This window comes from Capra hircus, chromosome 11, assembly GCF_001704415.2.
Source record: "Capra hircus breed San Clemente chromosome 11, ASM170441v1, whole genome shotgun sequence".
NCBI lineage: Eukaryota > Metazoa > Chordata > Mammalia > Artiodactyla > Bovidae > Capra > Capra hircus.
In genome coordinates, this window is record NC_030818.1 from 13,359,186 (window position 1) to 13,385,874 (window position 26,689).

General features: G+C 48.6%; 1 protein-coding gene across 1 annotated transcript; it reads right to left on the minus strand.

Moving 5' to 3' along the window:
* On the minus strand, window positions 1-26,689 carry VAX2 (ventral anterior homeobox 2). Its single transcript, XM_018055078.1, has 3 exons — window positions 26,452-26,689; window positions 6,934-7,121; window positions 1-653 (listed from the first exon to the last, which is right to left on the minus strand). Exons 1-3 carry the CDS (start codon window positions 26,687-26,689, stop codon window positions 219-221), a joined length of 861 nt encoding a protein of 286 aa, XP_017910567.1. The 3' UTR covers window positions 1-218.

Here is a 26,689-nt window from a genome sequence, read left to right on the forward strand (position 1 = left end):
TTCTTGTCATTGTTTTCCTTTTATTTCAGTGAGAGGCACACGCACACACACTGCACTCACACACACACAAGCTGCGGGACCAACGCTGTCCATTGGAGAGTCTCTGAGCTGGGGGGGCTGGATGGGGCAGCGTGTGTGGCCGCCCCTTCTGTCTCTGGGCCCAGGAGGCAGGGCTGGTGCTGTGCTTGGGGACTCAGTGTCACGCAGGGGATGGAGACTTAAGCGCTGGCCTTCTTGCTACCGCCGCCGGGGCTGCCCACTCTCCGATCCAGCCGGCTATAGGGCTCGAAGGCCGAGGAGCCCAGTTCGTAGCCAGCAGGCAGGTCCAGGAGCGGGGCGGTGGAAAAGCAGAGCACCGGCGGAGGGGGCGGCAGTGGGGGCGAGGCCGAGGTCAGCGGGTTGAGGTGTGGGGAAGAGTTCCTGGGGTCACCCAAGGAGGTGCCCCTGTGGCCGGCAGGCAGGCCCGGTGGGCCGGGGGTCAGCGCCAGGAGGCTGGGGGCCCTGGGCACGGACAGCAGCGGGCCGTGCTCCAGCAGCCGCAGGATATTGGAGGTGGCGAAGGCCTTGGAAGCCGAGGAGGATGCCCGCTTCTCCAGGTCTCTGCTCTGGTCTTTCTTCTGCTTGGTGCGGCGGTTCTGGAACCAGACCTTCACCTTGGGGCAGAGCGAGAGGAGGGGAGTCCACGAGGGGAGGGGGCAGGGAGTGGGGGGGAGCAGGGGTGCAGTGAGAGAGGGAAGAAGAGCAGTCAGGGTGTCGTCAGGATCTTCCCGCCAGCAGCCTGGCTAGGGGACCAAGAGACCCTGGCCCCCCACATCACGGCACCCCTCCACGGCTACCCTGACCCTTGGATGGAGGGAGGGCACAGGTGAGGTTCGCCTCTTGGCCCACACGCCTTTCACTCTTAGCCACCCCCATTTTCTCCTGTCTCACCTCCCCCCGACCCCAGCCCACCTCTGAAGGGAGCTCTCTAGCCCATCTGGCCATCCCCCTATTTGAACCTCCCAGAAGCCCCCTCCCACCCCATCACCTATAAGCACCTCTCAACATGACACCGAGTATAAGAGGACGTGTCAGGATGGTGAGGGACACTTCCAATGGCCACATTCCCCAAGCTGGGGACAGAGCGGTGCCAAACACCCCCATCCTAAATGGAGCCACCAAAGGGCAGAGACCTTTCTCAAGGCTCATGAGAGGAGGAGGACTTGCCCTCTGCCAGCACCAGGCACCTGGCACATAGCACTCCAACCCCCTCCTCCTCTGCAGAAGGAAAGGAAGGCAAGGCTGGGGGGCAGGCGAGCTCAGTGGTCAGTTCTGTGGGCCCCTCACGGTGATGGGATTTTCTCCCCTCTCTGGGGAAGGACAGGGTGCTCCCCCAAGGAGGCAGGTTCGAGTCCTGAGGAGGAGGGACCGACAGTTGCTCCCCAGTTGGCAAGGCTGTCAGCTGCTGCAGCACCCAGATCCATGTCCCCAGGAGCAGAGAGGCTCCCTTGCTCCTGGCTGGGAGGTTCCGGAAGGCTGGCAGCTGGCTGGGCAGTGTGCTAGCAGAGGACCGTGGAATGGAGGGCTGGGAAAGAGAAGCGTGGAGAGACCCGCTGGGTCTGAAGGAGAGGTAGGGGAGAGGAGCAGGGCCGGGAGAGGATTAGGGCAGAGCTGAGCCTGCTTGGGAGAAGCCTACCAGGCCCCCTGTGGGAGCAACCGACCCTCCAGCCAAGGCCTCTGGCCCTGAGGCTCCTCAGGCCCGAAGGTGCCACCCTCCCTGCCCTCCTGACCCTGGTGGGGGAGGGGTAGCACACTCCCCACTCCTTTCCAGAGGCTTTCTAGAGGGCTCTTCCCCTGCACATCCCTCCAGCAGTGGGTCATGCCTGCTCTGAGTGGAGGAGGGGGGAGAAGAAAAGATCTGAAATACATATGAGTTGGGTGTTTTCAGCAGGATTGGACTGCTTTTCGGTAAATGAGAGTGAGCAGGGGGCTGGGGGATCTACCTGAGGCTGATTCCTGCCTCACTCACTCGCTCATGCATTCAGCAGATGTGGACTGAGCGTCCAATCCCTGGGTTGGAAAGAGTCCCTGGAGGAGGGCATGGCAACCCACTCCAGTATTCTCGCCCGGAGAATCCCACGGACACGGAAGCCTGGTGGGCTACGGTCCCTGGGGTTGCAAAGAGTCGGACATGACTGAAGCTACCTACTGCGCACAGCACATGTGCCCGGCTCTGTTCTAGGCTGCAGGATCCTTGCTATGTAAGGTGGACAGGGTCGAGGGGGAGAGAGATGATAAACAACAAATACAAGCAAACAGGTGTGGCTGTCGGTGGCAGTAAGTGCTTTGAGCAGCATCTCTCAAATGGTTTGTGGTGAGGAGTCACTTTTTAATGTTTCCAATCTGCTGTGGACCAATACTTTCATAAAATACAATTAAAGTGAGTTATTAGAAAAACTGCTCTGTATATTTCTAACCACGTACTCTCCATTTCTGTATTAACTTGGTATGCACAGACAACAGCTGTGGCTTGGCACTTTGGGCACTCTGATGGAGAGAAAGGGGGCACAGGAAGGAGAGGAGAGGCAGGGAGGCAGTGTCTTATCAGTGGGGTGGCAAACACAGCCCCTCTGAAGAGGTGACATTTGAAGCTGATATCATTGAAGGGCAGTCGGGAAGGACGACTCAGCCAAGTCTGGCTGAAGGATGTGACTGTTTAGTCACACTGGAATTTGACTGCTCCAGGAAGAGGTCCTGCCAGATCCTTGGGGATGTGGTTCTTTGTGTCACTGTAATCCTTTCCCCCGCTGGGAAGTCATCTGGGTTCTCAGCCAGGCACCACCCCCAGGGACCCTTGAGTTCCAGTTCTCATCTTTAAGATAAGGACAAAAATACCTGGGTTGTGGCAGAGATCAAACACGAAATCCTTGGGGCCCACCCTCGTGTGAGGTGACTGCTCACCTTCCCGGTTCCTACCTCTGACCTGGAGGGGGAGGACAGACTCAGAGGCCACGGCTCCTTCCCTCTGGGCCTTGAAGATGCGGCAGGAGAGAGACTGACCGCTCCCCGCAAACACAGGGCAAGTAGGCACGAAGGGAGCGGCAGCAACGGGGCGCCACCCACCGCGGGGAGCTTTCACAGGGGCCTGTCCTATCCCGTCCTGGGTGTAACAGGGAGGGGAGGGCCTGCCCAGAACAACACCTGGTACACAGCAGGCAGTCAGTAATACATTTGCCCAAAAGTATGGGTGAATATATCTTCCCACTGGTAAAGAGTCCACCTGCCAATGCAAGAGGCCTAGATGCCTGGTTGGGGAGATCCCCTGGAGGAGGAAGTGGCAACCTGCTCCAGTATTCTTGCCAGGAAAGTCCCATGGGCAGAGGAACCTGGCGGGCTATAGCCCATGGGGGCACAAACAGTTGGAAACGACTGACTGGCTGAGCACGCACGCACATGCATGCGTGAACATGCTGAGAATTCCACAGAATTCTAGCCATATAAACCTGGCAAGTCAATTAGTCTCTCTGAGTTCTGAAATGGGAATAATATTACTCATAAAGTGATTTTTTTTTTTTTTTTAGTGTTTTGACTGCGTTGTGTGGCCTATGGGAACTTAGTTCCCTGAGCAGGGATCAAACCCACGCCCCCCTACATGGGAAGCTTGGAGTCTTAACCATTGGACCGCCAGGGAAGTCCTGAAAGCTCCCTTTCTATCAAGATTAGATGAGTTAATGAAATCGCCTGCTTTACATTTTGAGCACGCTATTTAATTTCTGTGTGCCTCCGTTTCCTTCTCTTTAATATAAAAATAACAAAGAGCCATTCTGTTATACTAAAAAAAAGTACACTTAACTTTGGTCCCTGGTTCTTGGTCCAGAGCTTTTTGAGGTTCATAACCAGCCCCCTCTGAGTGCACCTGAGTTTATGCTAATGAGGTGACTCAGGGTGGACCCCTCGTTTTAGAATGGGGGTTGGTCGCAGAAAGACCAGACCTGTAATTAGAGGGTTGGAACTTTCATTCCCTTCCCTCCAGGAAGCATACTGGGGCTGGAGACTGGGTTATAAAGACTCTTGAACAATGACGTTTCCTCCATGAACTCTCCCCTCTATACCTGGTTCTATGCATCTCTTCTATACGCCTATTTCTGAGTTATATCCTTTATAATGGGGTTTCCCTGATGGCCCAGTGGGTAAAGAATCCACCTAGCCAGTGCAGGAGACGCAAGAGACGTGGGTTCTTCCCATGGAGCAGGAAATGGCAATCCAGTCTAGTACTCTTGCCTGGAAAATCCCAATGGACAGAAGAGCCTGTTGGGCTACAGTCCAAAGTGGTCACAAGGAGTCGGAGATGACCTAGCACAGCATATATGCATGCATCCTTTATAATAAATACATTTGTAGAAGTAAATAGAGTGTAAAGAGTTTTCCTGAGTTCTGTGAGTCATTCTAGCAAATTATCAAATCTAAGGAGAGGGTGTGGGAACCCGCTTTGTGTAGCTGGTCATAACCTATAGCGTGGGTGTTACCTCCAGGAGTTAAGGTCAGAACTGAATTGAGCTGTATTGTTGGACACCCAGCTGGTATTGGAGAACTGGCTGCTGTTGGTGTGGGAACATACCACATAGTGTCAGAAGTGGTGTCAGAAGAAAAACCTCACACCTGTTCTACGAGCTTGTGGCGAGGGCTGAACGAGTTAGAACACATCTAGCTCTTAGAACAATGCCTGGCACACAGGGAACTCTCAGTGTTAGTAATACTGTATATCATCTGCCAACTCCAGGACCAGGGGAAGAGGAAGGAGGCTGGTGAGAACAATCAGCTGGTTGAGGGTTCTTTGCGGGTCCATGGTGTGCCCAGTTGCATGCTGGGCTCCCCAAGGAGGCCTGAAGAGCAGATGTGCCCTTCAAATACATTCTTGTTTTGGGGAAATGCATACAGGTTGGTGCCCACCACACCATTCCACACCACACACACACACCCCACACTTTGCAGGTCAAGCCACATGGAACAGGTCTTGCAGTGACGTCAAGAAGCCTCAGGGAAGGCTTCCTGGAAGAGAAGAGACTTGGCTTTGACCTTAACAGATAAAGGTGGCCTGTACTGGCGGGGCAGGGAAGGATGAGGACTGAGGAGGAGTTTTGCTCGCTTGGGCATCTGAGGTGCCCTTGCGAAGAAAGTTTCAGAGGTGGGGAGTTGGGGGGTAAACTATGTGAGGCAAAGGGAAATTAGGCCAAGCAGGAGGAGGACCCTGTGCCTACACCTCAGACCCTGGTCTGAGGGCGTCTCCCTGACTCCCTCTGCGAGCTCTGTCCTGCCTGGCCACTGCAGGCCTCCTGAATGAAGCCTGGCTGTCCAGCCCAGCTGAGCTCAGCTAGAGAGAGGGCCCAGCTGCCCCAGGCCATCTGCGGGGCTGTTTGGGACTCTACAGGGGCGGCTTGCAAGAGAGCAGCCCCTCCCAGCCGCGATCCAGACCTCACTGCTGGGTTGGGTAGGGGTGCCAAGGCCAGGGCGGCAGCGGGTGGAGTGAGGAGAGCCTCCCCAATCCGCCCCAGACCCATCTGCTTCCTTCTCCTCTCCTTCCTCTCCTCTTCCCTTCATGCCTCCTGGTTTGGCCCTTTTGATACATTTATTGGTACCTTAAGCTCTTCACCTGGAGCTAGACTTAGAGTCTCTGAGTCTTTTTTTGACAAGCTCCAGCGTGGTTGCCCAGTATACAGGCAGCATAAAGGGGCCAGACTGCTTGTCCAAATCCTAGTTCTGGAACTTATTCGTTGTATGACCTTGGGTATAATAACCTCTCCCGGGTGAAACAGGATATTACTGGTTGCTACAATCACAGGGTTGTAGGGGTTAGCAAACTAACATAACTGACTTGGAACAGTGCCGCGGCACAGTGAGTATTGGGGAAGTATTATTATTATTCCGCTACCACTTTTTTGTGGACTGCATTGCACGCCCTTACAGGATTTTAATTCCCAGGCCAGGGATTGAACCCAGGTCACGGCAATGAAAGCATGGAGTCCTAACCACTGACCCCCAGGGAATTTCCCACTACTACTATCATTATTATTTAGATCTATTAGTTTGAATAATACCGCTCCAATACTTTGGCCTCCTGATACAAAGAGCCGACTCACTGGAAAAGACCCTGATGCTGGGGAAGATTGAGGGCAGGAGAAGGGGGTGACAGAAGATGAGATGGTTAAAGAGCATCGCCGACTCAGTGGACATGAGTCTGAGAAACTCTGGGAGACAGTGGAGGACAGGGAAACCGGGCATGCTGTAGTCCACCGGGTCACAGAGTCAGACACAACTTAGTGGCTGGACCACCACCACCACCAGTCTGAAATGCCTCTATTCACACAGAGTAGGTGCTCAGGTTACACAAGTCTTTCCTTTGGGTCGGGCAGACCACTGCTAAGTGCTAAGCCCTACCTGGGTGAAGGGGGAGTTCAGACCTTTTCTCTCCAACAAGAGGTTCTAAGGCTCACTGGGATGAAGGGAGGACGGGAAAAGGCCCAGAATGTGGAAACGAGAGGTCCCCAACCCCCATTTGTAATGCCTCATCTCTTTCCTGAACCTGTGCTCCCAGCAAGCCAGCCCTGCCCCATGCCTTTCTGCAGGCTCCCTCCTGCGCCAACAAACATCCCCTTAAGCCACTCCCTGCATCTTGAATGTCCCTCTCTCCTATCTCTCTGGCCTTTCCCCAAATTCCATCCAAAGGGCCTGATGGATCCAGAAGTGCCCCCCGAGGCCACCCCCACTGGCAAATGCCAACTTTCTCTTGTCAGCACTGTGTTTATTTGCTCTGGTCTACCAGTAACTTTAAACCTTTCCCTCATAGATGTCTGAACTCCAAGCTGGGTTTCCAGGCAGCAGCCCATGGGCCTCACACCCCAGGGCGCTCCTGGACTGCCAGGGTGGCGGTGGAGCAGGCTGGCCCTGCCCGTTTACCTGGGTCTCGGAGAGGTTCAGCTGGCGGGCCAGCTCAGTGCGCTCACGGCCCACCACGTACTGGCAGCGCTGGAACTCCATCTCCAGGCGGTAGAGCTGCTCGGCCGTGAAGGATGTGCGGGTCCGTTTGGGCCGGTCCAGGTCCAGGCCCTTGGGCAGGACAATTTCTCGGATGGTTCCTTTGGCATCTGCAGAGGTCATGAAAGGAGGCAAATTAGCTCACTAGTTAAGGATGTAACCCATCAATGAACATCTTAATTAGAGGCTGTGTGGGACTTTCCTGGTGGTCCAGTGGTTAAGAATCTGCCTGCCAATGCAGGGGGACACAGGTTCGATGCCTGGTTCACAAAGATCCCATATGCCTCAGAGCAGCTGAGCCTGCGGGCCACAGATACTGAAGCCTGGGCACCCTAGAGCCTGCGCCCCACAACAGGAGAAGCCATCACAATGAGATCCTGAGCACCGCAACTGAAGAGTAGCCTCCTGCACGCAGCAACGAAGACCCAGTGCAGCCAAAACCACAATAAATAAATAAACAAAAAAAAGAGGTAGCATGATCTGATGGGCACCTCCTCAGTTCTGGGCCTGGCTGTGTGACCTCTGACAAGCTGCTTACCCTCTCTGGGGCCAGCCTCCTCAATCACCCAATGCAGTACATTGTGTCTAATAGGTATATGTATGTGAATGGGCCTGGGTACAAATGAAGAGTTTATCATGCAGCCTGGGCAGAAGGGACTCACTCTGTCCCACCCAGGGTTCTCTTCCTCGGCAGAATAAGAAACAAATGTAAAGAGAAAATACCAAGTCCTCAAGAGCAGAGGAAAGGATGGTTTAGAATTGGATATGATCAATCAGATAAGGCTTACTGGAGGAGACGTCCAGAGCCAGGTCTTAAGCCCTGTGTGTGTGTGTGTGTGTGTGTGTGTGTGTGTGTGTGTGTGGTAATGCATGGGTGCTCTCTCTATCCACAGACTCTTCTGGGGTCCCTGAAGAGGCTCGCTGGTGTGGGGTGGAGCTGGGATCCCCAGGAGGAGCCTGAGGACCACTGCCACCACATCAAGCTGCTGGGGTGCCTTCCAGAAGGGGAATTTCTGCCACTCCCTGTGTGCTGAGTCCTGAATATCCGGGCCACCCTCCTGGCCCCTGGACCAACGTCATCCGTGCATGGCATCTCCAATATTTTGAGGCCTACTTAAGAGAGGTTGAAAAACCTGCAGCTAACATTTGCCAGATAGTTCCACTTAAAGAAACTCGGCTAAAGCAAAATTTCCTGGAGGTGGGAGGGCAGATTATAAATATATACATCAGCCTTAAGTACAGGGGCAAAGATGATCCATGTTTGAGTCACACACACTGATGGCTTCAAATATAGTTATTACAAAAGTTTATGTCAAAAATTAGAGTGTGGAAATATGCAACATCGTATTCCATGTGTGTGCTCATGTCCGACTCTTTGCGACCACATGGACCATAGCCCACCAGGTTCCTCTGTCCATGGGATTCTCCAGGAAAAAACACTGGAGTTGGGTGTCATTTCCTACTCCAGGAGATCTTCCCAACCCAGGGATCAAACCCGCATCTCCTGTGTTTCCTGCCTTGGCAGGCAGATTTTTTACCACTGTGCCACCTGGGATTTACCAAACCTTCCCCGACACATGCTGTTGATAATAATAAAGCTAAACTAACAGTAATTTGCCACTACGAAGGAAGATTCGTGTCAATGGGGAAATTACCAACTCAAGGCAGCCCTGACCAGGCACAGGTAACAAAGCAAGCCTCCAAGGTTGCAGGAACTCCACGCCTCTCCAGAGGGCGTACACAGTGAGAGTTTGCAATGTGGTCAGAAGCTTTAGCAGCCTTGGCCGCTCATAGTAATAGCTGACACCTCTGCAATGCATGCTCTGGGCCAGGCACCGTTTTAAGTGCTTAAACCTTCCCCATGTCTCAGTGAAGTTGGAATTGTGATTATCCCCATTTTAGAGATGGAAGAAATGGAGGAACACATTGTAAGTAGCTACCCAAGATCATACTGACAGTGTTTAAAAAACTCTAAAAACACCTTCATTTTACTTGATGAATACCCTCTTTTAGCAATTCTTAGTGATTCCTTAATAGGTTATAGTGAAGAGATAGGTTATAGACGTCATGGGAAGAAAATGGAATCTTCTGACAGGCTCATCATTGCCCTGGAAGATGTAGGAAAGGAATTGGATTTGGGAGGTGCTGTCTGTCAAGAGGCTCCTTGTGAGCCATAAGAGTACAGAACCTAGTTTTAGAATCCCTGTTCTAGAGGGTGAACCTGAGATCTCTCCCTCCAAGTCCTGTAGTATATTTTACGAGACTGGTTCTGCCTACCTCCTACTAGGGCCAGTTAATGTTCCCTCCTCTAGGAGGTACTTTATTTGGCTGCATTGGGTCTTAGCTGTGGTATGTGGGATCTTAGTTCCCTGACCAGGGACTGAACCCGAGTCTCCTTCACTGCAGGGTGAATTTTTATGCACTGGACTACACAGGGCAGTCTCACTCCAGGGTGCACTTCGGCTCTTCATAGGCTCCTGGTTCGGCTCACAGGTCACACCTCCGATCTCAGAGGTTCAAACACCTTCGTGTTCTCAGTCAACCATCAGGGAGAAGGGGAGCCTGGGGACGCAGTCATGGCCCAGAGGCTGTCCTCCCCCACCACTGGGCTGGCGTTTCCAGGGCGCTGGGCAGGACATGGATGGGAGCCTTGCTCTCGGCGGGTTGGTAGAATCAGGCTTTTTTGGACAACTTAAGCTTCCCCCCTCCAATACTTTCTACATTCAAAATGGTGGGTTAATGTTTGTGACCCCATTGTGACTGGGTCCCCTTTGCTCAGGTTCTACTGTTTCCAATTGTGAAATCAGGCTCAGAACTTTCCTCACAACACCCAATGAACCCATCTCCAAAGGCATGGATTTTATTAAAAGTATCTTGGGGGGTGTGTAGAGGAGAAAGGGTGATGGATGTCATATATGGTGCTGGAAGCTTCACATCCTCCTCCGGGTGAGCCTCTTGGAGCCCACCTGAAGCCCTGAGCTTGCTCCTGACCACTGATGTCAAACCATACAGCCCTTCCCCTCCTTTCCTCCTTGTAAAGAAGCTAACAGGGGCATTCCTGCCTCAGGGAGCAGCCGAGGGCAGCCCTCCTCCACAGGGCCAGGACAGGCAGGAGCATGGAATAAGCATCTTAGACTTGTCCCCAGATATCCCCAAAGTGAAAGTCGCTCAGTCGTGTCCGACTCTTTGCGATCCCTTGGACTATAGCCCGCCAGGCTCCTCTGTCCATGGAATTCTTCAGGCCACATACGGAGTGGGTAGCAGTTTTCTTCTCCAGGGAATCTTCCCAACCCAGGGATCAAACCCAGGTCTCCCGCATTGCGGACAGATTCTTTACCTTCTGAGCCACCAGGGAAGCCCAAAGGGCCACACAAATGAGCACATGAAGAGAGGTTCAACATCACTAGCAATCAGGAGAAAACAAATGAAAACCAGGAGAAAAATGATTAGAGGAGCAAAAATGAAAAAGAGTGAGAGCGCCAAAGGCTGGTGAGGACACCAGGAAACTAGATGCTGCGTTCATTGCTGCTGGGGACGTAATATGGTGCAGCCACTCCGGAAACTGACTTTTAGGAAAGTTCCTAACCTATATTGACCATGGAACCCCGGAATCTCATTCCTAGGCATTTAACTCAGAGAAATGAAATCTTAGGTTCACATCAAACCTACGGGGGGGGGGGGGTATTCACAGCAGCTTTATTTGTAACAGCTCCCAGATGGGAACAATCCAGGTGTTCCTCAATGGGTGAACAGATAAACAAACCGTGGTACAACAGTGACTACACAGACACAACAATCTGGATACATCTCCAAGTAAATTACACTGAGTGAAAAAACCCAAGGCAGTCCTTCAGATTATGTACTGTGTGATTCCGTTTATATTACATTATCAAAATGACAAAGTTGTAGAGGTGGCAAACAGATATGTGCCGCCAGGGGTTAGGGAAGGGAGGCTGTGACTACAAAGGATGATGTTTCTTGGTGGCGTCAAACCAGTTCTGAATCTTGATTGCAGTGGTGGTTATGTGGATCTGTAAGTGTAATAAAATGTTACAGTACTATACATAAAGAAAAAAGTGTATGCAAAAAAATGGGTGAAATCTGAGGAAGGTCATTAGTCTAGTTAATTATATTGAATTAATGTCAATTTCTGGATGTTGGTCACGTATTATAAGATGTCACCATTGTGAGAAGCTAGGTTGTAGATACATGGAGCTTTTCTACTGTATTTGCAACTTCTTGTGATTCTCTTACAATTTCAACATAAGACATTAACAACAACAACAAAACATGCCAAGAGGTTAGAATGATATTTTGTCACAGAAACTGAGAAATCTGTTTGTGGAAAGGATACAATAGCAGCTGCTCAAGTGCCTCTGCGTTTCACTCATAGTTTGTAAGATGATTTAGAATGATACATAAATAAATCTTTGTTATTTCAAAAGTTATGCCGTTATTTTAGTGTTTACTAGAACAAATTTAAATCTATGATTTTACATATTTAGCATGAAGCTAAAAGTGGACATTTCGTTTGAAAATATACAATATTCTTTCCACAAACAGATTTGTCAGTTTCTGTGACAAAAACATCATTCTAACCTCTTGCCATGCTTTGTTGTTGTTGTTTGCTAAAATATTAAGTAAATAAATGAAACATGGATATAATAGAAATGGTAATGGTGGGATTCAAATTACTGAATATTGGGAAAAATGAAATAAGGAGTATACAACTAGGGCCATGTATACAGAGTGACAGAGTTTATGATAAAGGGAACATTCTATATGTCTAGTCTCTCAACGCAGTTAAGTAGATTGAGGATCATAAATTATCCATTTGGAATAAAATTAGGTTAAACTCATGTCTCACACCATAAAGAACAATGTTTCCAATGGAATAGAAAGCAAATTGTAGACTATAAAATGATGAAGGCATTACAAGAAAATATAAAAAGCTATTTTTATAATCCTAAGCTTGGGAAGAGTTTTCCAAGAAAGATGCAAACCTGGAGTGTAAAGGAAAAAAAAGGATGTTATTCAACTATATTAAACCTAAAAACTTTATATGACAAAAGCATTAAAACCAAGATAAAATACAAAATATACAATTGAAAATCTTTTTTAAAAGGCCAAGAAATAATATCCAGATATATAAAATACAATTAAGAGTAATTATTTTAAAAAGGGCAATAGTCTAACAGAAAAAAATGGTCAAGTAATTTATGTGAGCTATTCACAGAAAAGATATCCAAATGGCCAATAAATACGTGAAAAGATGAACACAGCTTCACAGTAATCAGGATAATGCAAGTCCAAGCAACAGTGGATACTTTTTTATCTCCTATAAGATCAGAGAGACATCAGGAGATGATTAATAAAGCAAAGATGCACTGTTGGTGACTACACTCCCATTAACTGCTGGTAGGGCTATAAACTGTCACAGTCTTTTAAGGCTGCATTTGTCAAGTTTATAGAAGCACATAACTATTGCCCCAGCAATTTTATTTTAAGCATAGATTCATGTGCTCCAAGGTATACATAAGGATGTTTGCTGCAGCACTGTTCAAAATGTTGAAAATTTGAAAGCATCCTGAGTGTTCCCCTTAAGGGATACAGATGAACAAGCTATGATACATTCATGCCATTCATATTTTACAAAATATCATGTAGCTAAAAGAATGAGACAGTATCCATATAAACTGACATTAAGTGAAAGAAAGTAAGTAGTACTATCCCATTTATGTAAATAAAACAACTGTGTATATTCAATCACTCAACATAAATGTAAAAAATGTCAGTTGCTCAGTCGGTCCGACTCTGCAACCTCATGGCCTGTAGCCCGCCAGGCTCCTCTGTCCATGGGATTCTCCAGGCAAGAATACTGGAGTGGGTTGCCATTCCCTTCTCCAGAGGATCTTCCTGACCCAGGGATTGAACCCAGGTCTCTTGCATTGCAGATAGATTATTTACTGTCTGAATCACCAGGAAAGCTGTAATAAATGCCTACTATGTGCCAAATAGTATTCTTGTGTTTGAGGATATAGAAATGAGCAAATTTGACAAGGTTCCTGTTCCCATAGACCTTGTACTGGGGAGAGAGACAGATAATAAATTAAAAAATGAATATGTAGAGACTTCCCTGGCGGTCCAGTGGCTAAGAATCCTGCCTTCCTGTGCAGCGGATGTGGGCTGGATCCCTGGTCAGGGAACTAAGATCTCATGTGCCATAGAGCAACTAAGCCTGAGTACTGCAACTACAGAAGCTCACACACCCCAAGGAAGACCCAGTGCAGATAAACGAAACAAAAACAAAACCAAACCAAAAAGTCTAATACGTAATGTAATGATAAATACTGTGAAGAAAATAAAACAACGGGATGTTTCTCCAAATAGCCAACATACAATAGTCAGTGTTTCTGTGCTTGCTGTTTTAGCTAGGACCAGCAGAGGAGACCGCTCATCAAAGTCAAGCTAATGGATAAAGCAAGGATGCTGCTCACTAGTGTTTCCAATTCCTTCCAAGCACCTGGTAGGACTGCATTCATTTTCTGCCCTTTGAAATCAGATATGGCCACACGATTTGTTTTAGTCAAGAGGAAGGGATGCAGTCACTTTCAGGGGACATGTCAAAAGCCAGGTCTTGATTTCCCACCTCCCCTTCTCTCTACTGGGATGGTCACAGAGGCAGAAGCCAAGCTGGAGCTTCATCAGCCTGGGTTTCTGAGTACCAAGACAAGCCCCTGCCCACTTGTGATGGACTTATCAAGTGACTTAGAAATATATTTCTTTGTTAAACCTCTGAGATTTGAGGTTGTCCCTGCAGCAAAATCTAGTCCCTCCTACTGACAGAGCACTTTTCCCTGAATTGTTGCTTTTCTAGGTGGAGTTGTGTGTGTGTGGGGGGGGGGGGTGGGCACCAGGAAGGAGGGATAGCTTAATTCCAGAGCCTCTAGGTGGGTAGGGTCTTGTTAGGGTGAAATGCATGAGTCTAAGTGGAATGAAGGCTGAGTTTTGCTGTCCTTCAGGTCTCCTCAAACAGGGGTAAGCCTCAGGGGTACCAGGGAGAGTGAATTCCGCCCAAAGATCCTTTGCCATAGGAGAGGTGGTGACTTCTGCCTGATTACAGATAGCTAATGCTCTTGACCTCCAGCACCAAAAATGACCCTCTCCCACTACCTCTCCCAGTAAGCCCTCTCAAAGCCCTACCCAGACTTCATCCAGGTAGCACCCAGGTAGTTCCTTTACATGATAAGCTGTTAACATACTGATTTTTAAATGTAACAATGTCCTTTCTGCCTTAATCTACAAATGAAATCTAATCACTATGAAAATTCCTTATAAAAAAACCTAATTCTCCAGTTTACTGGAAACATTGAAAATGGAAGAACAGTTGAGAAAAAACGTGCAAGAATGAGGAGAGATTCTTGCATTACCGTCACTGCAAAATATATTACAAATCTACAGCAACTAAACTGGTGATGCTGGCACGCGAGTTATGAAGCAATTCCACGCCTATATGGGCAACTGTGATATTATCAAGATGAAATTTCAAATTAGTTGGAGGAAAGACAAGATTACTCAAGATCTGGCTTTTGGACAGTTAGTGCATCATCTGGAATAAGTCATTTATCTCACAGTGCATGCAAAAATATATACAAGATGGATTAAAACTTTAGAGGTAATAAATAAATCTCTGAAAGTGGAATAAAAACACTGATGAGTTTTAAAAAATAAATAACAGATTTGAGTACCTAGAGAAAGAAACTGCTGCAGGATGAGAGAGAGTTAAAAGAAAAGTGATAGGTTGGGAGACTATTAATAATACATGCAAAACAGCCTTAATGTCTAGTACACACACAGCCTTTATAGTCTAACGAATAAAGTCAAGCAGTCTAGTAGGAAACTAAACAAATTATATGAAAGGGTTACTAAGAGAAGAAGAAATACTAGTGGCTAATAAATATAAAAAAATACACTCAGAGGGACTTAGAGAAAATGAAAGTTAGAATAGAAAAGAGATAAATTTTTTTCAGATACTCTATCAGACTGGGAAAATTGTACTGGCAAAGGTGAGCGAAAATAGGTTTTCTCAAGCTCTATTGGTGAGAATACAGGTTAATAGAGGAAAAGTTTTTCTTGAAGGACAATTTCACAATGCCTAGCTAAATTTAAAAATGTATAGTTCTTTTGTTTCAGAAAATTTAAAGAGGTTTTTACCCCAGAGAAATATTGTATATTTCATCAAGAGCCACTGTTTGTAGCAGTTTGTAAGAAGGGGTGGGAGAGAAGAAAAGCTGAATGCTTATCAATAGCAACACTGTTGATGAAGCCACAGCAGAGTCCTGCCTTTGGCTGTTATGCAGACATGAATAAGAATGAGGTACATCTTCATATCCTGACCTGAACGCTACGTGAAAACAAGTTCATGTGTACAAGCCCAGTTTTATAAAGAACAAAAGGTGACAGCAAGCTGCGTGCACACGTGCTTATGCCCACACAGAATGCAATCTGGCAGGGTGGACACCTCTCTTTTCTGTTCACACTGTGGAGTGGAAGCTGGTCAGGAAGGAAAGCGTTCCCCGTCTTACTTCATGTACTTCTTTATTATTTGGTTTTGCAAAGACTGTCACAGTCTGCAAACAGACTATTTTAGCAGTGTGCAAAAAATCCCCCTTTCATAATATATAGCTTATATATTTATGCTTTCAATTACTAAAGTAAATCTAGGAGGTTGTATCTTGGGAGTGAAGCACCTTGGGTGGGGTAAATGAAGAGTTTTCAACTTTCACTTCATTTCAGCCTGAATTGGTTTTATAATTAAAAGAATATTTTATACTTCAGAAATAAAAAGACATGAGAGAGAAAAATAAAAGACAAATTATAAACTCAAAAATTGTAACATTTACTGAATTTTTGTAACAAAAAATTTAAGAGTATTCTAAATATATATAACATATACATTATATGTAATATATGTAATATTGTTACCTTTGGTTGGAGAAGAACTTTCTAGTTGAGAACTAAAACATAGAAGCCCAAAAAATTTGAGTCATAAAGGGAAAAAAAAAAACCCAAATCACCGCAAGGTTAAAAAAGAAGAAAAAAGAATGAAAAAGATCTGGGGATGTTTGCAACACCTGTCACAGAAAACGGGATCATTTTCTTTCTATATAAATATACTAAAATATGTGTATATTTGTATGTCTACATATGTTACATATATGTTATATATTTATGTAGTCTATAAATAGTTTACAACTATAAAAAAAATGAGTAAGCCAATAGAGAAATGGCTAAGCATGTGAATGAAAAATTCACAGAAGAGGAAATAAACATGAAAAATAAGTATATGAAAATACACTTAACCTGACTAGTAATGAAAAACACCAATTAAACAAGATTTTTTTTCACTTGAAAAGATTTTTCTCTAAAAGACTAAGTACATCCTGGGTTGGGAGGATGTGGGGGAGAAATGGTATATTTATACACAATCTCCAGGAGTATAAATTAGTACATTTTGGTGTTTAGAAATATCAATCACAATTTTAAGTGTATATACTTGGATTTTAAAATTTCACTTCTAGGAACTTACCCTGTAATTATATGCATACCAGATATATGTGAAATGATGTTTATTATTCTAAAATTGTTATCATGAGAAATTTCAAACATACAAAATGAGAGAAAAGAGAGAAAAAAGAAAGTATAATGAATTGTGATATACCTATCCTCCAGCTTCAACAATTATAAACTCAGTAACAATCCTAGCTCTTTTATCTCTCTATAATTTTAAGCAAATCCCAGTCACCATATCATTTCATCCAGAAACATTTTTATAAATGTTTTTACAAATCCTTTTATAAGTATCTTTAAAAAACAATCACAATAATACTGTCACAATTAGAAACATTAACAACCATTCCTGAATATAATAAAATGTCTCACTTGTTTTCATATTGTCTCGTGAGACTTTTTTTAATAAATCTGTTCAAATTAGGATACAAAGCATTGAAGCATTGTTTGTAATTGTGAAAAGTAGAACCGTCCTAAATATCCATCATCAAGGGACTGGTTAAATAAATGTTATTATATGTGCATAATATAGTATTATGCAACTGTTAAAATAATAAGGCAGTTCTAGATTGAAAGATATCTATTAAATGAAGAAAAGAAGTTTGCAAAAAAACTTCACTCTTGCAATCTATAACTTATTTATGTTTTTCAATGTCTAGGGAAAGTTTGGGAGATTGCATCCTGGGAGTAGAAGTGTATTATGTGGGGGAAATGAAGAACTTGCAACTTTTACATGATATAGCAAAACAGCATGGATTGGTTTTGTAATTAGAGATTTTATACTTCAGAAAACAAAAGACATCAGAAAAAAATTAAAGGACAATTTTTAACCCCCCAAATTGCAACATATATTGAAAGCAATGAGCCACTGTCCACAATACAGCATTTCTACAAATCAATAAGGAAAGGAATATTTGAAAATTAAAATGGTCACATGAAATGAATTAATAGATAGCAGAAGAAGTGCAACTGGCCAATAAACATGAAAAGATGCTCAACTTCACTGATAGTCAAAAAAATAAAAATTAAAATGCCAGTGAGGAACTTCTTAGCAAAGATGTGTAAGATATATAATGGCTAATATGGGGAGAGGGCAAAGGTGGGGGTCTAAATTGCTAAACTTTTCTTCCCCTGAAAGAACAATTTAACATCTATCAAGATAAAAAGTGTGAACTGTGATAGCAAGACTTGGGGATACAAGCACTTTCAGGCATTGCTAAGGGGAGTAGGTACCATCTTATTGAGGACCCTTGAGTATTACCTCAGAGAAGGCAATGGCACCCCACTCCAGTACTCTTGCCTGGAAATTCCCATGGGCGGAGGAGCCTGGTAGGCTGCAGTCCATGGGGTCGCTAAGAGTCAGACATGACTGAGCGTCTTCACTTTCACTTTTTACTTTCATGCATTGGAGAAGGAAATGGCAACCCACTCCAGTGTTCTTGCCTGGGGAATCCCGGGGATGGGGGAGCCTGGTGGGCTGCCGTCTATGGGGTGGCACAGAGTTGGACACGACTGAAGCGACTCAGCAGCAGCAGAGCATTACCTTTCAAATTATAAACACAGGTACTCTTTGACCCAGTAACCTACTTTCAGGAACTTCTCTGACAGATAAGACCCACACATGTGGAAATGACCAAGGGACAAGCATATTTAATGTAGCATTGTATATAATAACAGAAGACAAGAAAAAAGCTAAGTGTCTACCATTAGGGCTCAGGTGGTATAACATGCATTATGGTCTACCCAGTCTCTAGAAATGGAATACTATGTATCTGTAAAAAACTAACAGAAGTTCTTTATACCCTAAGATACACTGGTAAGTGAAATTAGCAAGGTGCAGGAAAATATATATAGATACCACCATATGCATAACAAGCAAAAGGAAGAAAAAATAATGTGCTGGCTGACAGAAGCATAGCAATGATTTGGAATAACATATTGGAAAGCAGTAAATAATGGCTGCCTTTGAGCCCAGTGGGAATTGGAGGATGGGGAAGAAGGATGGGAAAGAGATTTCTCATGTGTACTTAAAACAACTTTTTGATATTTGAATCAAATGAATTACTATTTTAAAATTAAAGGAAACACATTTAAAATGTGCAGAGTGTAACTTTTTTCCACATGAGTTTTCAATCAAGCTTTTAATGAAAAGATCATAAAATAACAATATCTCATCACTGTATATTAAGACTGCAGGCTCTGAATGGAGAGATCAGGGACCAGCTTTGACACTTGAGGGCTGTGCACCTGCAGCTCTGACCTGAAGCAGCAATTCCACTGCTAGGAATCTATCTTTAGGAAACACTCAAGGACTCAAAGACCTGGGCATTGGGAGTTCATTTCTCAAGCTCTCAAACTTTCCCCAGTAATTGAAGAAAAAATTAATATGTAAGTTATATATTACAAAAGTAAGATTTTCTGCAAATTGCTATTTTTCATTTGATAAAATTTATTCAATGAATACCTTTCCATCTAGAAGTGCTTTCATTATTTTTAACAACTGCATTATGCAGCTATAAAATGCAGCTATAATAAAATTTTATTTAACCAGTCCCTTGTTGGATATTTAGATTGGTTTTACTTTTTCACAATTACAAAGCTTCAATGTACCAGAGGAAAACAACAGGTACATCCTTCGAGAGGAGCACTGTGCAGAAAGGGAACAGTGTGAAATGACTGGGTGGAAAGGATGGGGGGGCGGGGTTGAAAAATTTTTTTTTAATGGTAAGTTGCAAGACAGCTTATGTAATGTGTATATAAGAGGGGAGAAATCTACTGATGCACACCTGAAATTAGGAATGGTGGCTATTTCTGGGAGCTTTCAACTACCTTTTTTTCTTTTTTCTTTTTTTTTAAATCTTGAGACCTATTGCTTTTTTTTTCTTAATTTTTTTTCCATGTGGACCATTTTAAAAGTCTGTTGAATTTGTTAAAATAATATTTCTGTAAACGTTTTGGTTTGTTTTTTCACAGGCCACCAGGCATGTGCGATCTTAGCTACCCTACCAGGGATGGAACCCGTATCCCCCCCTGCATTAACCACTGGACCACCAGGAAAGTCCCCATACTGCTTTTTGAATTTAAATGCTCTACCTGTTTTGTTCCCATCTATTTTGTGAGCGTGGTCTTACTTCTTCGCTGGGTGTCTTCCACCCGTTGAGCCCTGGCTGCCAGCAGCTCTGCGGTGGGCGGTGGAACAAACAAAACACAGCAAACCTAACTTTAATCAGCCCGTTATTTCGAGCTCCAACCAAGGAATGGAGGCCTGTGGAGTGGGCGGGGAGAGGGCGCAGATTTACCTAACTATTAATATTTCCCTGGTTGGCTCTGCAGCGGAACCTCCCCCAAGCAGCTGCGGAGAACCGGGAGACTCACTACCGCCCTTCGGGCCCTGCTCTTGCCCGGCCTCCTCATCCAGACGCTGCCTGCCTCCAGACTGCCTCCGCGGCTCTTGGAATCCAAAGAACGAGTAAAAAGAACCACATTTGAGCGTTTTCAGGTTTTATATTTCGGTGGCCCTCGAAGTTGACGATTGCACAAAATTCCAAAAATAGGGCGCCGTCAACTTTCTATTTTAACAATTATTCTGTGCTTTGGCATCATCACCGTTTCATGTAAGGGACGCCTTTGTAACGTCAAAGAATAAGGAGGTCACTGCAGGCCAGACGTTCTTCCCGGGGAGGGGCGTTGCGGCCTCCTACCTAGTGAAACACGAGATTGGTTTTGCTTCCTCTAATTCGTTCGGCATATATTTACGGAGTGCCTACTGTGTGCACACGCAATGCGTCTGGAGAGATCGCTAGGGTTTGGCGGGTGCGGTGTCTACCTCCTACGTGGTCCCTGCGCGGCGTCTAGGGGACCCGGCCCCAGTACCCTCCTTCCTTGAATTATTCGCCTACATCGCTCCCTCGCCAGCCAGGCCCTGCCGCCAGCACGGCGGGCCAGGAACCTCGCATGTCCCGGCTTTCCAAATGGTCTCAGCGCCAGCAGCCCCACCGCGTTGGTCTGGCACGTAGTAGCTCAGTCTCTCAATCGTGTCCGACTCTGCGGCCCCGTGGACTGTGGCCCACCAGGTTCTTCTGTCCATGGGGTTTTCCAGAATACTGCAGTGGGCTGCCATTTCCTACTCCACTGGCACATAGTAGGTACCCGTTAATGTTTGTGGAATCAATCAACTAGCAAGCGAAGGGCAAGATCATGGGAAAACGTGGGTGAGTTGGGTCAGGGGATCGTACTGGGGTTGGGGTGGCAGTAGCGTCTCACAGGCGCGCCCCCTTCCCGCCCCATCCTTGACCCGCCGCGCTCGCAGCCCTGGCTTTTCCAGCTTCGCCCACTCTTCAGCTTTGTAGGCCAGATTGCGTCCTGGCGCCGCCTCCCCTTTTTGCCGGGTCCACTTCCACGTTGGCACCCCTAGCCGAGACCCTCCAACCTCCCTCCTGGATGCGGATGGAGCGGGGCAAAACAGGCGCACAGACCACCCGGGTCCCGGGGATCCCCGGGTCGGCCCACTCGCCCCGGCGCCCTGTGTCAGAGGTTTTCACACTGCGGTACGCAACTCCTCGGGCTGTACCGCTGAGAACTCGCTACCCACCTTCCGAGGAGGGTCAGGCCGATCTTTAGTTTCTACTAAGCAAACAGGAAATAAAGACAAAATGCTTATGCTTCCTATACCGTCCCCCACCTCGCCGCCCATTTAAATTACAAATCAAAGAGCGAACTGAGAGGGAGCTTGGGTTCGGCCCCAGACCTGAGTCGGGCTAACTGAGGAAATGGCGTCGAGCCAACGCGAGCCTTAGAAGCCCTGTCTCGCTACAGGGGGTGCGCAGTTTGTGCGGAGACTCAACGTATTTGGTGTAGCCGAACAAAAGTCCAGGGACGCACGCTGCAGCAGTCCGCTCCCCCACCCTCCAGTTCCCAGTACCCACCCGCTGTCCCAGCCTCCCGGCCCGTCTGAGTCTGCGTCACCCGGGGGCCACCTAGAAGCTCTGACCTTTCAGGCGCGCGCGCGCGCGTGTGTCTGCTGCGCGCGGGATGCTGGCAGCGGGTCCACAGGCACCCGAGATCAAGAGACTACCCAGGGCGGCAGCACTAGCTGAGAACCCGAGGAGCCCGGAAGGCCCTTCACAGCTCCCAGAAAATGAAAGTGTGTACGCAAGGCACGCCAACAGGTTTGTAGGTCTGTAGGTCTGCTTCTGGGTGTGTGTGTGTCTAGGGGGTGGGGTGGGAGCATGGAGATCAAGTAAAAAATAAAGACCCAAAATGATAGGGGCCACATAGACCCGCCTGGAGAACGTGGGTCCTTCCGCCAAAAACAAAGCAAAAGGAAAAACATAACAAACATAAAACGGAAACAATCCTAGGAAAATAAAAAAGAAACCTAATACTCCCCACAAGCTCCCAAAATAAAACTAAAACCAAAACCCCCAAAGCACAATCTCCTGTATGAATCATTTAAAGCTTTCAACCGCTGCTTGGGAGGAATGGTCCCGGTTCTCTCTTAACAGACTTATGTTGAGGCTCCAGTCCCAAGGTCTGGTGCCCGGAGGGCCCAGGGACTTGCAATCCAGTGGCTCCTTCCAATAAACACTCTTGGCGACTCCATGGCCAAGACATCCCATCTGGGGAGGGGGGTGGGGCGGCAGGTCTGCCCTTGTGGAGCTGCCATGCCTTGGGTGGGAGGCGAGGATGCTAGGTCCAGGTTGAGTCATCCTGGGTCGAGGGACTGCTGTAAATCCAATTGGAAAACAGGTGATTCCGGTCAACGCTGAGCCCAGACCTGGCTGCAGAAGGGGTGTGTCTGTTCCCCTGGGTTGCTACTAGCTCAAGCCCCCAAAAGGCTTGGCCCCTTGCCCAGCATCTTCAAACATATCCGCAGCGTCCAAGGCTCTGCCTGGTGTATGCCATTGTGCTATTTCCACCAATACATTTCTGCAGCGCCGGTCCAGTACTGCCCTCAATTCTCAGGGGGCTAGACGCCGCTAAATTCAATCATCCCTTGCACCAAACTCACAACCACAGAGGGAATTGTTCAGCCACAGCCAGAGGCCCTGGGCAGATCCATCAGGATCCCAGGCGAAAACATTTCTGCTAGTGGGTGTTGGTGCTGCAGGGGTGAGGGGGGTAGTCATTTATTCAGTCCAAGGATTCCCACAGTTTTCCTGTCTGCCTGTTACCAGAGGAGGGGTGCTGAGTCAGGCCCAGGGTGTCACAGGTCTCAAGGTGCAGGAGTGTACTGGGGGCGCCTCTGAACTCTGCCTGACTCAGGCCTAGGTGGCAGTGCAGAGTTGAGGACGCCCGACTGGGGTTTTGAGACTGGTAGGTCAGAGGGACGCTTTGCGTGAGCTGGGACCAGCACTAGGCATTGTTCATAACATCTGCTGGGTGGGTGAGGCTGGTGGATGGCCATTCCGGGATCTGTCCAGAAGCGTTGCTGAATTGACTCTGGGTCCATGTGAGAACCACCTAAGTGCATCTGTGTGTGCAGATCTGAGCATGGATTGTGAGGTTTGGGAGTTTGGGGTGAGACTTGTCCCGCTGTTTTGATTGCAGGGATCCCTGCTCCACCGAAAAGGCAGTACCATTCAGGCTGCAGCGAACCTGGAGCTGCAACTCTCTTTTCACCTGCTTCCTGCCCATGGCTTGTCTTTTCCAAATGTTAATATAAAGCAAAAGGGTCTCCCACCCCTTTCCCTCCCCAGTCAATGGGCTGTGCATGCAGAGGTGTGGGGCAGCCGAGGTGGCTTTAGGGCCCCTGTGGATGCCTAGCTGTGTCCTCAGTGGAGTGTTTGGGGTGCCTGTTGTGTGCACACCCCTGTTATCTCAGTGCCTTGCTTGTGCCCGTGTGTGGCATGAAGCGGCCTCCATTTTGAGGCAGGGGATGTAGCAGGTCGGCCTCCCTGGCTCCCTGACCCACATTTTGCAGAGGCAGGGAAACTTCGGTGATTGGTTGTGCGAGGGTTCCTCGAAGGGGATTGGGGAAGGCCGTACTGTGTGGTCTGCAAGGTGGAAGTGGGCCTCCTTTCATCAGCCAGTCCTCGTCCCCTTGGCTGCTCACCTCTGAATGCTTTACACAGCCTCTGGGGCCAGGGGTTGTGGTGGGGGAGGCCTCTGAGGAACGAGGCCCACGGCCTGAAGCAGTTTTAGTCTCCTTGGAGCTCCCACCCCTCTCATTCCACAGAATATTTATGGAGATCCCGCTGCTTGTTTGCAGTTTTATAGACAACATCTCTGACCCTGAGCACGGGCACTCAAGGAAAGAGCTATGCTTTCTTCTTCGTACAGATGAGGAAACTGGGTCGCAGAGAGGCAAAGAAACTAGTTCAAGTTCAAAGGGCTGTAAGACTTGTATTCCAAATCAGCTTCACGTAATTCCAGCACCAGGCCTTTCTCTTACTCCTCTGCATCTCGGGTCTCCCTCAGCAGGTCTGCTACTTTGGGGTGGAGCCCTCAAGGGAGCAAGGGCAGAGTGGGAAGGAGGCAGAAAAAAAAGACTCAGAGAGAGTGGGGCTCTTTCCCAGAATCTTCACCCCGCCAGGAACTTAACACTGGACATGCTAACTGCCTACACTCCCCCATTTTATGGTTTCCTCCACAGGTACTTCGGGAGTCTAGATCCTCGGAGGTCAAGGGCAAAATGTACTGTCTGTTTAAAGCACACTGGAGGGACGTTCGGTGAGGGACCAGGGTGCCGAGAACATCCTTTCACCGGTGCAGGGCCTTTCATCTGACAGAGCCTCCGCCCTGGGCCCAGGGGGGCCCAGAGTGACGCAGGTGACTCTGGCTAGGAGGGATTAGCGGTAAATGACGTCCCTGGTATCTGAGGCCTGTAATAACCTCCTTGTCGTTAAATGGAAAAGGACAGAGAGATTTATGTGGGCCCTGCATTTACCTTTTATTGCTTTTAGGAGAATAAGTGCCTTCTCTGTACTCTTTCCATTATGTTGTCTGCGTGTAAGGGCGCTGCGGTATTGCCTACGTTAATTTGGGAAACTACGCCTAACTGCGCACTAGCTGCCCGGCATCCAGCAGGGGGTCCAGGGACCGCTCCTGGTTGGGTGGGCTCTTGGAGGGCATCATTTTTGATCCTACCTTCTATGACTCAACACCTGGGAGTTATGTGTCATCGCACGCAGACACAAAATCTATTCCATCTGCATGGAGTTAGAGCAGGAGGGATGGTAGGTGGGCACAGAACCACAACTGTTTAGGCAGAAGGAAATGAAAAACCCACAGATGAGGTGTGAGGCGGTGAGTGTCCTTTATCTGGGAATGTGGGTTTAGGAGGCTGATTTCTCTGTTTCTGGAAGCCTTGCAGATTTCCTTAACAGAACTCCAAACTGGCTGCTAATGCCTTGTACACAGGACACCCCACAGTCTATGGAATGGATCTAATTTAATCTCAAGTGCCCAAGAGGGCCACACACCTGTTGGAATCCCTGTTGGTTGGGGACCACCTCCCCATGCTCTGTCCTTTGACCCCCAGAGCCTGGCCCAGAACGGCACTGAGTGACTATACCTGGCCTGGAGCTTCCTGTGTTTCCTGAAGACCAGGGTCCCCGAGTCTGTGTCCAGGATGGTCACCAGGCAACTTCACACTGGGCTGCCTCCATGCTGTACCTTTAGCCCCCATTCCCAGAGTCACCCAGATTCAGCAGCTGTGGGGAAGCTGTGAGCGACCAGGCCAAGGTGTTTCCCTCTGTGTGTGGGTAGCCCAGATCAAACTCGGGGGTCCCAGCGCTGGTTTCCCTTCCCTAGGCGGTGGCCGAGGAAATCAGCTCTGGCTGATTTTTTTCTAGGCCTTCAGGCTCGCAAGAGAAGCCATCAAAAAGAAAGGGCGAGAAAAAGGCAGCGGGATTAACCGAGGGCAGCCGTTACCCTCGAGTGGCCTCTTTCCTCCTCTGGGTCTCCCAGTCCGGGACTCTGGGATGGTGGGGGAAACAGACCTCGGGCTTCGCCGCGGCCTAGGGACTAGCTTAAGGCAAGACCTCGGAATCCCCTTTCTTCTCCTATCTCGCTGGGCCAGGGCCGGATCCGGCGAAAGGCGAGCTGGGCGTGAGGCTGGCTTTGGGGGCCGGGGAAGCCGCAGCCTCGCAGCGTGGAAGCCAGGCAGAGCCGGGCACTCGGATTCTTGCAGGAAGGGAAGGCGGGGAAGGCGAGCTCGGCGGAGGGAAATGGCCGGGAAATTAGAGAGGAGGGCGAAGGGCGAGGGAGAATCGGAGAGACGCGAGAAGCCAGGCCGTGAGAAGGCCGCGCCGAGAGCTGGCTGGGCCCAGGCGCCGCGAGGAAGTGGGAACGGCGAGAGCGAAGCCCCGGCGGGCGGGCGGGCGCGGCGCACGCCGCCCTCTGCGTTCCGGCGCCGTCTCCCGGGAGCAGCCCGCGCGCCTGCGAGGCCGGGACCGGGAAGCGGGGCTGGGCAGGGGGCGGGGAGGCGCCCGGCAGCTGAGCGGAGCCGGGCCTTCTCGCGCGGTTCCGGGCGCTGGTCCCTCCTCGCCCTGACCCCGCGGAGCGCTCGTGACGCTTTTCTCCGCACCCGCCGAGAGGGTCGCGGGGCGGGGACTCGGCTCTCCGTATCCCGCACTCGCGTCTCGGCCCCCGCCACGGTAACCCGCCCGGGTGAGACTGGAGAGCTGAGCATCTCAAGGCAGTGAAACGGGGATCTCTTCCGTACCGCTCGCCGCTTTGTCCCTTGCATTCAGCTCAATGTCCAGCACACAATAGACCCTCAAAATAATGTTTGCTGAATGAATGACTGGACGACGATCGTCTGAATGAATATAGGACTTGGGAGGTGGAGGCTGCAGGAAGGTCGGAGCCCCAGGTGAGGGAAGGGAGGGGAGTCCAGGGGGCCAGGGCTTCGAGCCGTCCCCTTACCTCGCACCAGGATGCGGCGGCAGTGGTCTGCTTCGCCGAGCCCCGGCTGCCCGTCGCTGTCGGCGCCGCTCTCCCTGGAGCCCGCAGGGCTGGAATCGGAGGTCCCGGCAATCTCCCTGGGGCTGCGGCCGCCCGCATCAGCGCTCGAGTCTTCTGCTCCGCCGCCCTCCCCGCCGCTCCCGCTCTGCGACTCCCGGCGTGCCGGGCCGCGGTCGCGCTCGGCGCCCCCATCGCCCAT